The 12,490-nt window shown below is 39.6% G+C and overlaps 1 protein-coding gene across 2 annotated transcripts in view; it reads left to right on the forward strand.

Moving 5' to 3' along the window:
- Positions 1-12,490, forward strand: part of dlc1 (DLC1 Rho GTPase activating protein) — an 85,805-nt gene that overhangs the window by 19,232 nt on the left and 54,083 nt on the right. For both annotated transcript variants that reach the window (XM_085276828.1, XM_085276829.1), the window contains exon 5: positions 5,943-5,976. In XM_085276828.1, coding sequence (XP_085132954.1) covers positions 5,943-5,976 — 34 coding nt within the window. The remainder of the gene's footprint in view (positions 1-5,942; positions 5,977-12,490) is intronic.

A 12,490-nucleotide genomic window follows, 5' to 3' on the forward strand; every position in this document is an offset into this window, starting at 1 on the left:
TTTAACGTAAACTCCTGTATTAAAAAGTAATTTTTTATCACCAGCATTGTTGTAGCAGACCATTTATTTAACACTTATTTACATTGAAGGTTTGTAATTAACATATTCATATAACATGTGAATGTTCAAATTCAAATTTTATTTATCACACACACAACCATGCAAAGTATGACATGAGGTAAAATGCTTGTAGCTGTGCAGTGCCCTGTTTCAAGTGAGAGAGGGTCGCCTCGGGAATGGCGTCTGGTGTTAAAAATCTGCCAAATCAAACCTGCGGGATTCATCCGTTGTAGCGACCCCTGGTGAATAGGACCTCCCATATTTCCATTATACAAGGATGGTCCAGCAGAGGTAACATGCATGTAACTCTGCTCCAGCTCGCAAAGCTCTGTTGTCAGATGGAGAGAGTGTACAAAGTAAGTGCTACAACCGGCCTTGGGCCATGCTTGCTTGTGCTGTTGTTGGTCAGTCAGTTGCAGAAATGACTGACCAACAACTCCACACTGGGGAACTTCACTTGTTACACCAGCACAAAGGACAGGAAGAAAGAGTGAAGGGTGAAGTTCTAACATTACAAAAAGCTGAGGTGAAAACAAGTGTTAAAAGCAATGAAAAGTGTCCACTGCATCTTTCTCTGCTCTCATGCTATATTTGTTTAATCTTTGGAGTTTTTTTACTCAGTTCTCCTGTTCCCAGTGAACTCCACTATTGCTTCCTCCTACTACAAGAACAAATTCTGTTGTGTTTTCATCATGTTTCCAGAATTTTGATATCAAAGGGTGTCACAAGCATCTGTTCTGGGGACATATACTACAAATAGTTAGATAAATATTTTAAAAATATATACCTGATTTCTGCTTGCCAGGAGCACTTAACAAACATTAGAATAACTGAACAGCTTTTAGAGTAAGGCAGTAATATTAAGTGTCAAAGTTCTCCATACTATTCCAATCAAAATATCCAAAATGTTTAGTAAAGTAAATACATACATAAATACAAAAAAAGTTTCATACCTGGATTTTTGAAATTTATTCACTAAAAGTGATTTGGAGAAAAAAAAAAAAAAAACCCAAACCAAGACAAAAACAATTTCACCGGCCTGCTGCTTAGAGTAATGACCCTAATTAACAACCCTACAGTGTGTAATCATGCAGGCACGCATGCTTGCAGGCCACTACATACTCATGTGAGGCAGACGCATACCGTACCCCTTGTGCCCCAACACCAACCACTTCCAGTAAATTAGTGGCAGTAAATGAGGCAGCTGATGCCTGTGTGCTGTGCAGCCTGCAGCTCCCCAGTGGACACTTGACACGGCCTGGGCGACCCCACACTGGGAGAACCTGCACTGTGGCATGCAGAGTGGGGGGGAGAACAGAAAAGCATTAAGAAAATATGTGAGTGTGGTGCAGTGAAATCACTGGTACTTACGTGTATTCGTTAACATTCTTGTTCTCATAAATATATGAACATATTTCTGTCATGGTCGGCTGTGTGGCAGGCAGGATGAGGACCCAATCGCAAAACTCACGGACTCAAGGGATGAACTCAAAAGGCAGCTTTATTGCTGACAAGATGACAGGAAAATACAAAACTTAAACTGGGCACAATAAACTAATACTTGGGGAGAGACACAGGGAAATCCACGCAGCATGAGGGAGACTACGACACAGAACTGAGGGAGACGCAGACATAAATACACAGAGGGTTAACGAGGGAAGTGGGAGCACACGGGGAACACAGCTGACACAGATAATCATAACGAGACAGGGCAGGAGTGAACACAACATGACGCATACTGACGAGAGACTGTCAAAGTAAAACAGGAAGTACAGAGGTTCAGACAGGAGGAGAGAGCACGGGGAGAACACAGACATAACAGGCTGGGGAAAACATGGAATAAAACACGAAAGGGGACAAGGGCTCATGAATACATAGAGGGGCACACAGGGGGTGAGAGTCACAAAGGGAAAGCACACAGGGAACCACATAACAGGGCAACTCAGGAAACAGAACCTAAACAGGGAACTGAATACAAAAATACAAGAGAACTAAGAATACTGGGCCAACACGGCCCAGGACCATGACAATTTCTAAATGTATTCATTATCTGTAATTGCTATCATAAAGTGAAACGCAACAGTACGTGAAAGCTGAGGTTTACACTGTGTGTAAGTGATCTCATGGGTCACTGAAAGGAACCCGTGGTGTCGTGTTTACACAATAAGATGGGTGCACTGGTGAACTGAAATGTCTTGTTAGACCTAAACAGAGAAGCCACACAGACCTCCCATATTTCCATCCTTCAGAGTTGTAGATGAAAATACAAAACATTAGCCATTCAGATTTTTTTTAAAAAGAACCTTTTTGCTACAATATAAAGGAATAACATGTCTTGTACATGTACAAAATCTGAGTTAATGTGGTGCTGTTTAAATATAAAACGCTGTTTGAGGATATATTTTGGCATTTTGGTAGTATTTCAAATAAAATTGTATATTGTGGCGAAACAAGAATAATAAATACTGTTTCTAACCTATATCCAGCTGATGAAAAGGCAAAAATGGAGCAGGTGGCTTGTGTTATCTTAGCTGAGTCTCATACCATTCATAATGTTTTCCTGTAACAAAACATTGTGGCTGAAAAAGCAGAGCTAATATTACCCGTGTGCAACAGCTGAAACAGCACTGAGTATAAATGTATGTCTGGCATCACCTCACTGCTGATGTTCTGTTTGTTCCGGATAATTTAATGACAGGAGCCTTCAGCTTCTCCCTGGTGTCTTTTTTAGGCTGTTAATTAGCAATAAATTGTGAAGCTGTTTGTCCACAGAGGAAACTTCACCCGTGTTACGTCTGAAAGTGACCGACAAATGATTTACTGCTGTTTCAGCACACATATGATATGTTACACATGTGCAGACATAAACACGTACACATGCATACTCAACAACCATAAACAAATGCATCGCCAGATAAAAATCTAGTTACGATTTTGTGTGGATTTTAGTTTAAACTATGTGTGAGCAGATAATTCACTCGTTGGATTCTAAAAACTGGATTTAGGACCAAGATAATTCATTTATCCAGCGTGAATCAGCAAACACGTTAGCAAAAACAAACTCGTGCATAAGAGCAGCCATTGTGTTCATACTCGCCAGACCGTGTCATACCTGTGGTTATTCAGTCATAAAATACAGGGGCTGCCTCTGAGACTGGAGGAGCAAATCGCCTGTAGCCATATTTTTTGCTCTGTAATGATTAGTCATGTTTCTTTCTTGAATGTGACCGTACTGCAGCCTGATGCCAATGAAATTAAAAGTGATTAATAATCAAAGTAATGCTCCCTTTATGGCAAAATATATTGTGCTCATACTAACAGAGAAAAAAAGAAACATTTACAAGGCCGGGAGTTTGTATTAATCAGATTTGTAAAGTTTAGTGTTGACATCAAATTTCAGGAAACAGTGGAAATTGTTTGGTTACTAGCGTAACGCCGGTTCTCTGTAAGCTTATTGCGGTATCTCGTCATCCAAAAATTACATGTGATAAATGATGATAGAGGCATCGTATTGCATTGTAGTGCATTCCAGCTCAATTTCAAAATTCCTAGTCAGAATTTCCAACTGGAACACCCCCTCAAATCAAATTTCCAACTCGAATAGTTAGAGCAGCCCCACCAACACTGACTTAACAAGACATGATGGCAGTCGTGAACATATGCAGTAGTAAAACAGTAAAGATTTAAAACTGTACAGCCACTATTGTGTATTTCTAACTCGATAAATAAGCCATACGCAGAGCTCTGACTAGGCTCTTTCCATGATCACGCTGGAGATCTTTTACGTGCAAAAAAGCATCATTGCGCTGTATTTCTTGTGATGCATGAATAGTTCTACCTTGCTAGGAAGTAAAACAACTGACTTTGCTACTAAAACTTGCTCAATTCATGAGTGAAATCACTCACAGCTCTGAAACCCGATCTCTGAGGTAAATGAAATGCAGCATTAGTCCAGAATGTTTGAAATGAAATATGTTTACAAGGTAACGTGTTTCCCAACCTTACGGATGGTACAGAAAGGATAAAACACAAGTTACAAGTTGGTCTTTTAGGGAAACACTAAATATCTTCTTTCTTGAATGGAGTTTTTTCCTTAAGGAAATAGTCACTCTTTAAAGGATCTTCATTTTTTTGAGTCCATTATGGCACATCACCAAAGGACTCCTTATGCCAATCTCTGATGCCAGTATCACTGAGTAAGGACTCTCGGAAGAACAGAATGTGATCGTTCTTCAGCCAAAGTGAGTGTGTGGGCAATTGCCTCAACTGTTAACCCAAACTACATGTTTCCAGCCAGCTGTCCTGTGGTATTTGTGCCACAATGTGGGTTTAGGCATTAGTAGGATAGGTCTTTCACTCCAAACTCATTGCATATGGGTGCACCCTTGGCATCACATTTAAATGCAATAGGAAAGTGTTATTTTTCAACATGCGTTTCCTAAACCTGTCCAAGTAGATTTTGGTGTCTAAACCTAAACTAATAAGCGAGTGAAAATGAAACAAATCAGTGAGTGATAAGTGAAACCAAGCTCTCAGACAGGACACAACCTTTGGTCTCTTGGCTGACGTTTTCTAACTTCTGCTGTTTTTTAATCACCTGAAGGTGAAACAAGAATGATTCATTTCTTTTGCTTCCACTCAATGTGATTAATTTGAATTTTGGTGCCATTTGAGGCATTATCGCTCTAAAAGAAGGATGGAATGAAAGAGGTCAAAGTTGTAACAGCATACTTAAACATCATTAAAGCTGTTTAGCTATTTCTGAGGGGAAAATAAACATTGAGTTGTAAACTCATCCTAATACAAATATCATATCGCATATAATATCACAATGTTTAGACTTTATGAAAACAGAATTCTTCTCTGGGCAGTGTGAGAGTATTGTAAGAATGGTCCTGCTTACTTTGTCTGATCTCTTCCAGGGGAGTTTGGATTAAACAGGTCAGGGTGTGGAGATCAGCAAAAGACCCTGAGGTCAAAAGTCAGCACCAAGAAAGACCTTTACATTCCAGCTGAATGCTCCACTCTACGCACGTGCAGACACACATGCACTTTACCACTGAAACGACACACAGACTGTTCTATTTTTACCCAGAAAGGTTGTTGATGCAGCATTATTTTCTAAAACCTGCAACAAATCCAAAAAAGGTCATATTAAGCAACTAGAATAATAAGAATCTACTACAGCTACAAAATGTGTTGTGATTTTATCAGTAATGTCTCTCCAGACGACCTACGTGAGAGCTGAATCAACATTAACTCACAGGAAAGTGTGCTGTGTGAACACTTTTAATGATGTGGTTTTTTCAGAATTCTTTGGTAGGTTTGTTATCTACTGTAACCATTTATTAAAATGTTTACACATCATAAAATTATGCATATTGGGTTTTGGCAACCACATTCCTGGTATCTCAAACCCGGTATGTCATGAAACAATGTGGTGTAATTATACGCTCCATTTAGGCAAGATTCTTAGAAGCATATATGGTTAATACCGAAGATCAACACTTATTTTTATGCAATGACTGGCATGCTTTTCTCTTTGGCCAGATGACCGACACGAACAAGCAGTTCAGCAAATACATACAATTTGCTGAGCTCGTGTTAAAACACTGGTTTATAAAACTGCAGATGCTCCTCAAATAAGAGGGATAACATGTAAAGGAATGAAATAAGTAGCTGCTGAAACACTGGAATAACACAGGATGAATGCTTATTTTAATTACACTCTCTAGGTCAAGGTTTATTTAGGAATGCTTACAAGTGCTAAGAAAAATCAAGCGAGTTTCCTGTGTGAATCACTCCGTGGCATCAAGTATCATGGAAATGCATCATAGCCAAGCTATCGTGACTATAATCTTTTTTTCTCCTCTTTTTCCCAGAGCACCCCCGTTGTTCCTGAGAAAGAAAAAGCTGGTAAGTGCTTGCTGTTTTTTCATTATCATTTGTGCCTGCCTAGATGAGAATCTTATTATAATTTTTTTTTTTTTACCTTGTTCATTTTTCGGTCACGTAGAAGTTGTGAAAGTTGTCTTCAGTGTGTCTGGTCTGCGCCTAAAGTGGTTTATGTGAGGAGATTCTTGACAATTTGCGATGGATCCGTTGCAAAGTACTGAGAGAGAAGGTGGAGTGTTTGACTGAACAAGGACAGACTGTGGTGCTATGAGGCTCTGGATATGAGTGTAGATAAGATCCTAGACTCATCTACGAAACCATCAAGCCTGTCGCCTTTCCGAGATAAGAGCCAGACTGGATGTCGAGTCTGTGCCCAAAACTTTGAACCTTTCCCTCGTTTACCTTTTGCCCTCACTTTCCAGACTCTGTATAAAAAAGAAAACTGGGGGAAAAAAGCAAATAGAAATAATGATCTTATATCAAATACATACAGCAGCACACAAGTTTCTCTAAGCAATATTTATCGAATAATTTAGCAATACAAATAATCTATTCTGAATGAATGAATCTGATGAAAAGACTTATTTCTATTGACATGTTATATCATTACATTGCAATTCTCCCAATGGGCCACTTTATTATGAATCGATCTAAAGAAAAAACTCAAATCTGTAGTGAATGCTCCCTCCACTCTCTATCACATAGTGCACAGGAAACTGTGGATGTACAGACCTACTTGCAGACAGACGGCAGGGGAGCAGTGTTCATTAAACACCCCCCCCCCCCCCCCCCATGTCGTCAGTATGCTGGTAAACAATACCGGAGAGGTGGTTCGACGTAGGAGATGAGGCTTTCATATTGCCCCCTGCTGTCTCAAAGCCTGATGAGAGTCCTCACTCAGGCTTGCTCTGTCTGTCCCTTTCTCTCTCTAATTAATACCACTATTGAATGGAAAATGTCCCAAATATGTCCTTGTGTCTGTGTGTGTGTGCATGCTGTGCATATGTGAGTGCTACCTGCATTCTAAGTTAAAGCTTGGGAAAAAAAAGTACTTTGCCAGCTTCAATGGGGTCAAAGTCTGTTCTTCATTTTTCTTAAATTAAATCACTCTGACTCCCTGTAAGCAAGTTATGTAACCTCAATCTTTGCGTCTGTGTGATAGGGCCCGTGGATGTGGATGGAGGGGGAGGATGGGGTTACAATGGGAGGTTTTTTTTTTTTTTTTTTTTTTGGGGGGGGGGGGGGTGCACAAGGCCCAGTGTTCATTGTGGCACTTCAAAGCCCTCTCTGTATCGCCAGCATTTAAGGCCTCTTGGAATGACACATTTCTGACAGTGTTACATCACACGCCATGCCCTGAAGGCTCCTGCTGCACTGCTATGAAAGACAGCTCATTCATGGTTAATTTTACTATGTGTGCAACAACAGAAGCTCACTAGTGATCAACAAGACGTTTCCACAGTCCATGCTCCCTAATGGCACGGTTGATGACCTGCCTGTGGCACTGGATGTACCTTATGGCTTGGCTGCGCACAAAGACCATGTGTCTGTTGCTCTGCAGAGCTACAGCTCCTGTCCTGCTGGTTATTGCCTGATTTTACAGGGCCTGCAAAGTACCAGTTAACTGTAATAGCAAGAAAAGACACAAGACATACCGCATACCATTGGAGGATAAGGACAGTCATGATGAGGTGAGAGATGCGATGTGTATGTTATGCTGCTGAAACTAAGAATACACTCAGATTTATTCATTTATTTATTCATTACCACAAATGTATTATTACTATAACAAAGAGGCAATTTTTGTTAAACAAAAAAAGCCTCTGTTTATCTTCAGAGGCAACTTTTTCTTGGATAAAAGATAGGAAGCTGACAGACTTGCCTCGTGGAGTAAAAACACAACAAGGAAAACAGCAAAGACAGCCTATATTGGAGGATTTAATATTTTTAATGCTTTCTGCTGTAGGCCTGAACACTTCAAGCACTCCTTTATCTGCTCTTTATTTGAGCAGGTTAAGGTAGCACATAGTTGGTATGGCTGGGTGAGGTTTAACAACTAGGGTTAGCTACTGTGAAGCTTTTCTTACAGTACTATTGGATCATCTGGGAGTAACCTTTATTGCCAATTTATGACTTAGAAATGTCGTAGACATCGCCCTCCATGTCATAACCAGAAACTGAAATGTGAAAGCAGAAAAACATAATTGTTTATTATAGCACTTGGTTAAATCCGTATCCAGTACAGTAATGATAATTATCTTACTGAAAACAAATCTTTTTTACCAATATCCTAAATTATTTGATTATCTATATTTCATAATTTGCAAGCTAAAGAGAAAATAGCTAACAGCTAAATGATGGTGTTTTAATTTTTGAAGACAGAGAAGACAGAGTGTAGCAGATAGAGCACAAAGTAACAAAAAAAGCTAAATGTTGGCATTTTTATTGTTTATGATTCAAACAACAGCTTCTGTTATTTGAACCAGTGACAGTGGTCTTGCCAAAACAAGATAATATGTGCTGCCTACAAAATGAAACGAATCCAGGTTCTTTGCTGAATGGGATCCAGATCCACAATATAACTTGATATCCAAACTAAGTTTGATAATAATAGACACTGTTGAGGGTAATAACACACAAGCTTAAACTGAATGTTCACTGATGTGAAAACTTGCAATGTTGTAAACATGTCAGAAATCCACATTGCAGATTACTGATAGCAAAGTCGGTCTGTCTTCTGTGTTTTTTTCTTGGCTGTAGTTGAGTTTAGAGGCACCATGATCTGCCTAACTGATCTAAATATAAACCAGTGCAAATATAAAACACAATGATGGGCATCCAACCAATAGCAGGGTCAAATCCCGGCTTTTTACCTGGACCTACGTGTCTTGGCTAGCAGTTGGCGATAAGAAGAATAAGGAAACTGGAGGGTTAGATACCCTCAGTGGGATTCTTCATACTCCGACTGTGAATAACTTGCCTCATCATGTCTGTCTGGCGCTGTTTTTTTTTCCTGTTTCCCTGTTAGTCACTATTCTTTCCAGTTACAGTGATGTTACTGGTATTTACGGCTGATGGTAAGATAATTGTTTATTTGAAGTGACCTGAGCGTTAAATTGTGGGGAACCCAGAATGAATCATTAGAAAATCTCACATCAAAAAAACTCCCTTTTGAAGGCACAGCCGTCTGGTCAAGTGAAAAGATATCAGCGTGTGGATAAAGTCAATAGTTTCTGATCTGTAATGTCAATATGATTCATGTGAAGATTTGAATCTGAAAGAAGCAGCTAAAAAGATGTTTTAACTATATTTAATAGTTTGACTTATACGCCACCAAATCACAACAGCAGTTGCCTCAAAGTGGTCTATTATATTATAAGTAATACACTTTACAATAAGCGAAAAACACCACACCAAGCAGGTGACCCCTGTGAACAAGCACTTGGTGACAGTGGGAAGGAAAAATTCCCTTTTAAGAGGAATACACCTTCAGCAGAACAAGGCTCAATAAATAGACAGAAGGCTTATTGTGTAAAAGAGACAGAACTGATCCACTCATCTAATAAAACGGGGGGAAAAAGAAATTTAAGTATATTTTTCTATTTTTTTTCCTTTAGTAGAAGTTCTTAGAAATATGGTGTATCTGTGAGGAATATGTGACAGACTTAGTCATCTGTGCAAACAAGTAAATCAGTCCTCTGAGCACAGATGGTGTCTTAAGGATCACGTTTTCTCTGCAGATCTTGTGACTGATCATTTTGGCTCCAACAGACCACGTTCCCACACAGCGTCCCACTTAATTCAGAGAACATCACAGTTAGCAGAGTTGAACAACTTGCTTTTCTCATTTGCGACAATTGCCTCTTTCCTGCAGCTGCGTGCCCTCTTAACGGCAGCGCTGTCATCTGAGAAAGCGCTCTGACAGATGTAAACAAGCTCTTCGTATTTGGAGCCAAGTCAACAGCAGCTCATGACTGATGTTTGTTTTCTGCTGCTTGTTCCTCTTCTTTAATTGAGTCTGCCTTATCCCACTTTTTGCCCTCCCCACTTCATACCAAGTACAGGAGTCAATGTGTTTGTGCAAGGTCACATTCCTGGCCTCCCCCATCCGTCTCTGATGGCCTAACCCCCCCCCCAACCAGCCCCTCCTCTCCCCTCCCATTTGACACCCTCTCCTTTACTTCCTGTATGGAGACCTGTAGTGTAACATACTGCAGCTGAGTTGGTTTATATTTCAAACTTTTGAGTCTGAGGTGGAAAGATTTACAACTGCAAATCACAACTGTTCCCTTTGAATGTACATAATCCAGTTTCCTCATGCTTGATGTCAAAGGATATCTGGGATAGTTTGGAATTTTAAAAAAGTTTGGAAGCATTTGATCTTTCACTGTTCTGCTACTTCAGATTTCTGGTTGAATCATATTGTATTACAGTAAGTGTTCCTCCTGTGAATTTTGAGAGCTCTTTCTTTGGGCATCCATCTCCTTTACTGTGAAAAGGAAACCACACATGAAGGGGAATTTACAACAGGAACTCCTCCTGAAACTCCCGAACCTACAACAACAAAAGTCTCCCCTGTTCTATAGAAATAAGCCAGAAGAGGTGAAAGAGGCCTTGCGTCATCAGTCTTATTATAGCTGTTCAACAGCTATTGATTCAGTACCCACAATACATGCAACGTATGTAGAAGAAGAAGACTATCATGGAAGCTGCCGAGTAAATGTTCTACATGGATGGTGAGAAATTTATATTTGTCACTGATTTTTTATTTTAGTTTTTTGGTAATGGGTTTAGGCTTGATCCCAGTCAGAGACACAAATCCCTTTGGGGTTGCATCAGGAAAAAAACATCAGCAAAATCAAACATTTGGAGCTACCTGCTGTTGTGACGTAAAAGAAAATTGTCTTTTTTTAGTCTTTTTGCATAAAGAAACCTTTTTGATATTGGTTGTATTTTATTTTTAATGTCACCATTTATAGAAACTCATGACATTAGGTTAAGGTTGAGGTAATAAGTTCTGTTGTGGTTTAAAAAACACTCTCTGACCTTTCTGGCACTTACCTTCTACCTCCCTGTGTGAAGGGCGGGTAACAGGTGTAATGTGGGTAAAAATTTCCATTTGGCGGGTAATTCTCTGAGGTTGTCCACCACAAAGGTGAGTAAATGGAACAGGGTAACTGCAGAGAGTGTATAGAAGGTCGATAAACATCACATGTTTAACAAAACCATCAAGTTGGTTTCATTCTTGAATACATTTAATAGCAAAGTAGATTTATATGAATTATACAGGTCCTTCTGTTTGTTCATAATTTGTTTCAAATAATGACCATGTCTTTAAGGTTGCATACATAATTATTACCTAAATATCTATGTAAATGTATGTATGTAAATTTGATCTCTGCGATGCTTAGCCAGTGGATTGGCTTGTCTGTCTCTTGGTCAGGAAACCAAAAAGTTAGTTTTAGACATCGGATGTGAGAATATTTTTTGCAAAGGCTTTCATCACATGAAATAAATATTTTTTGGTTTTTGCTTCAAATAAGAAACATGGATAAGTTGGGAGGTAACTAAGTAACCAATTGATGCCATTCTGGATATGTCACTCCCTATTCTCTTTATTATCATTTTCAAAGAGGTGTATATCCTCTTAAATATATTCTTTATCTTAAATAATCCTGAAGGAATTTTCATCCATAGCCAGGAGGTTGTAAATCTCCCCAGTGATGATGGTGTAGCATGCCAATGCTGTCCCGAGGCTAATGAATCAGTCCTGGCTCAGCAGGCTCTGTCACTCCCTGGCTGGTTTATTCCCCTTGTTTGGTTGTCAGGGAGAGAGACTGAGGTTCACTCAGATTCTCACTCAGTCGGTGGATTTTTTTCCTTTATATATCTTAAGATGTCTGGGTTTTTTTTTTCCGTGATTTCAGAAACTTCATTTTTATACCTTGAATTAACTGGTAGCTAGCATGTGAGGGAGTGTATAGTTCTGCATCTACATCATAACCTACGCCATAACTGGAACTCCATTTTAACCCTACGCAGCAAAGTTCTGCGTAACCTGACGAGCACCTCCTGAAAATTGTATCTACACGTCAGGTCAACGCGTAGCACAATGACTAGAATGCCATGGAAGTTTGCAATGTGGGGACAAAAGAAGTTTCCGGTTACTATGTAAGTTAGGATGTAGGTTTATCACAGAAGTCTAAATCAAGCTTAAGAAATCAAGTGGGTGGTCACATCAAAGGAACTTGCACACAATTACAGTCACACTGTGCCACACACACACACATAACACATCTTTGGCTTTTCTGCAATGGGCGCATTGTTTTTCATAGACATTTTGATGGAAGACCCTGGCATACTGTTCCTATGCACTGTTTGAAGTCTTCCCAAAGCACAACACCCCTGTCTCCATATCTGGGTCAGTATGTTGGCATGTAACCCTCTCCAGACTGTATTCTGTGGATTCTGGTATTCGTGCACACTCCTGGCAGGCTGTACACTTGTTTGACAAAGGAGGCATTTGGCAGTGCTT

Source organism: Mchenga conophoros, linkage group LG6 (assembly GCF_057382185.1).
Source record: "Mchenga conophoros isolate Kocher_MC1m ecotype Shallow Benthic linkage group LG6, M_conophoros_male_GT1.1, whole genome shotgun sequence".
Lineage (NCBI taxonomy): Eukaryota > Metazoa > Chordata > Actinopteri > Cichliformes > Cichlidae > Mchenga > Mchenga conophoros.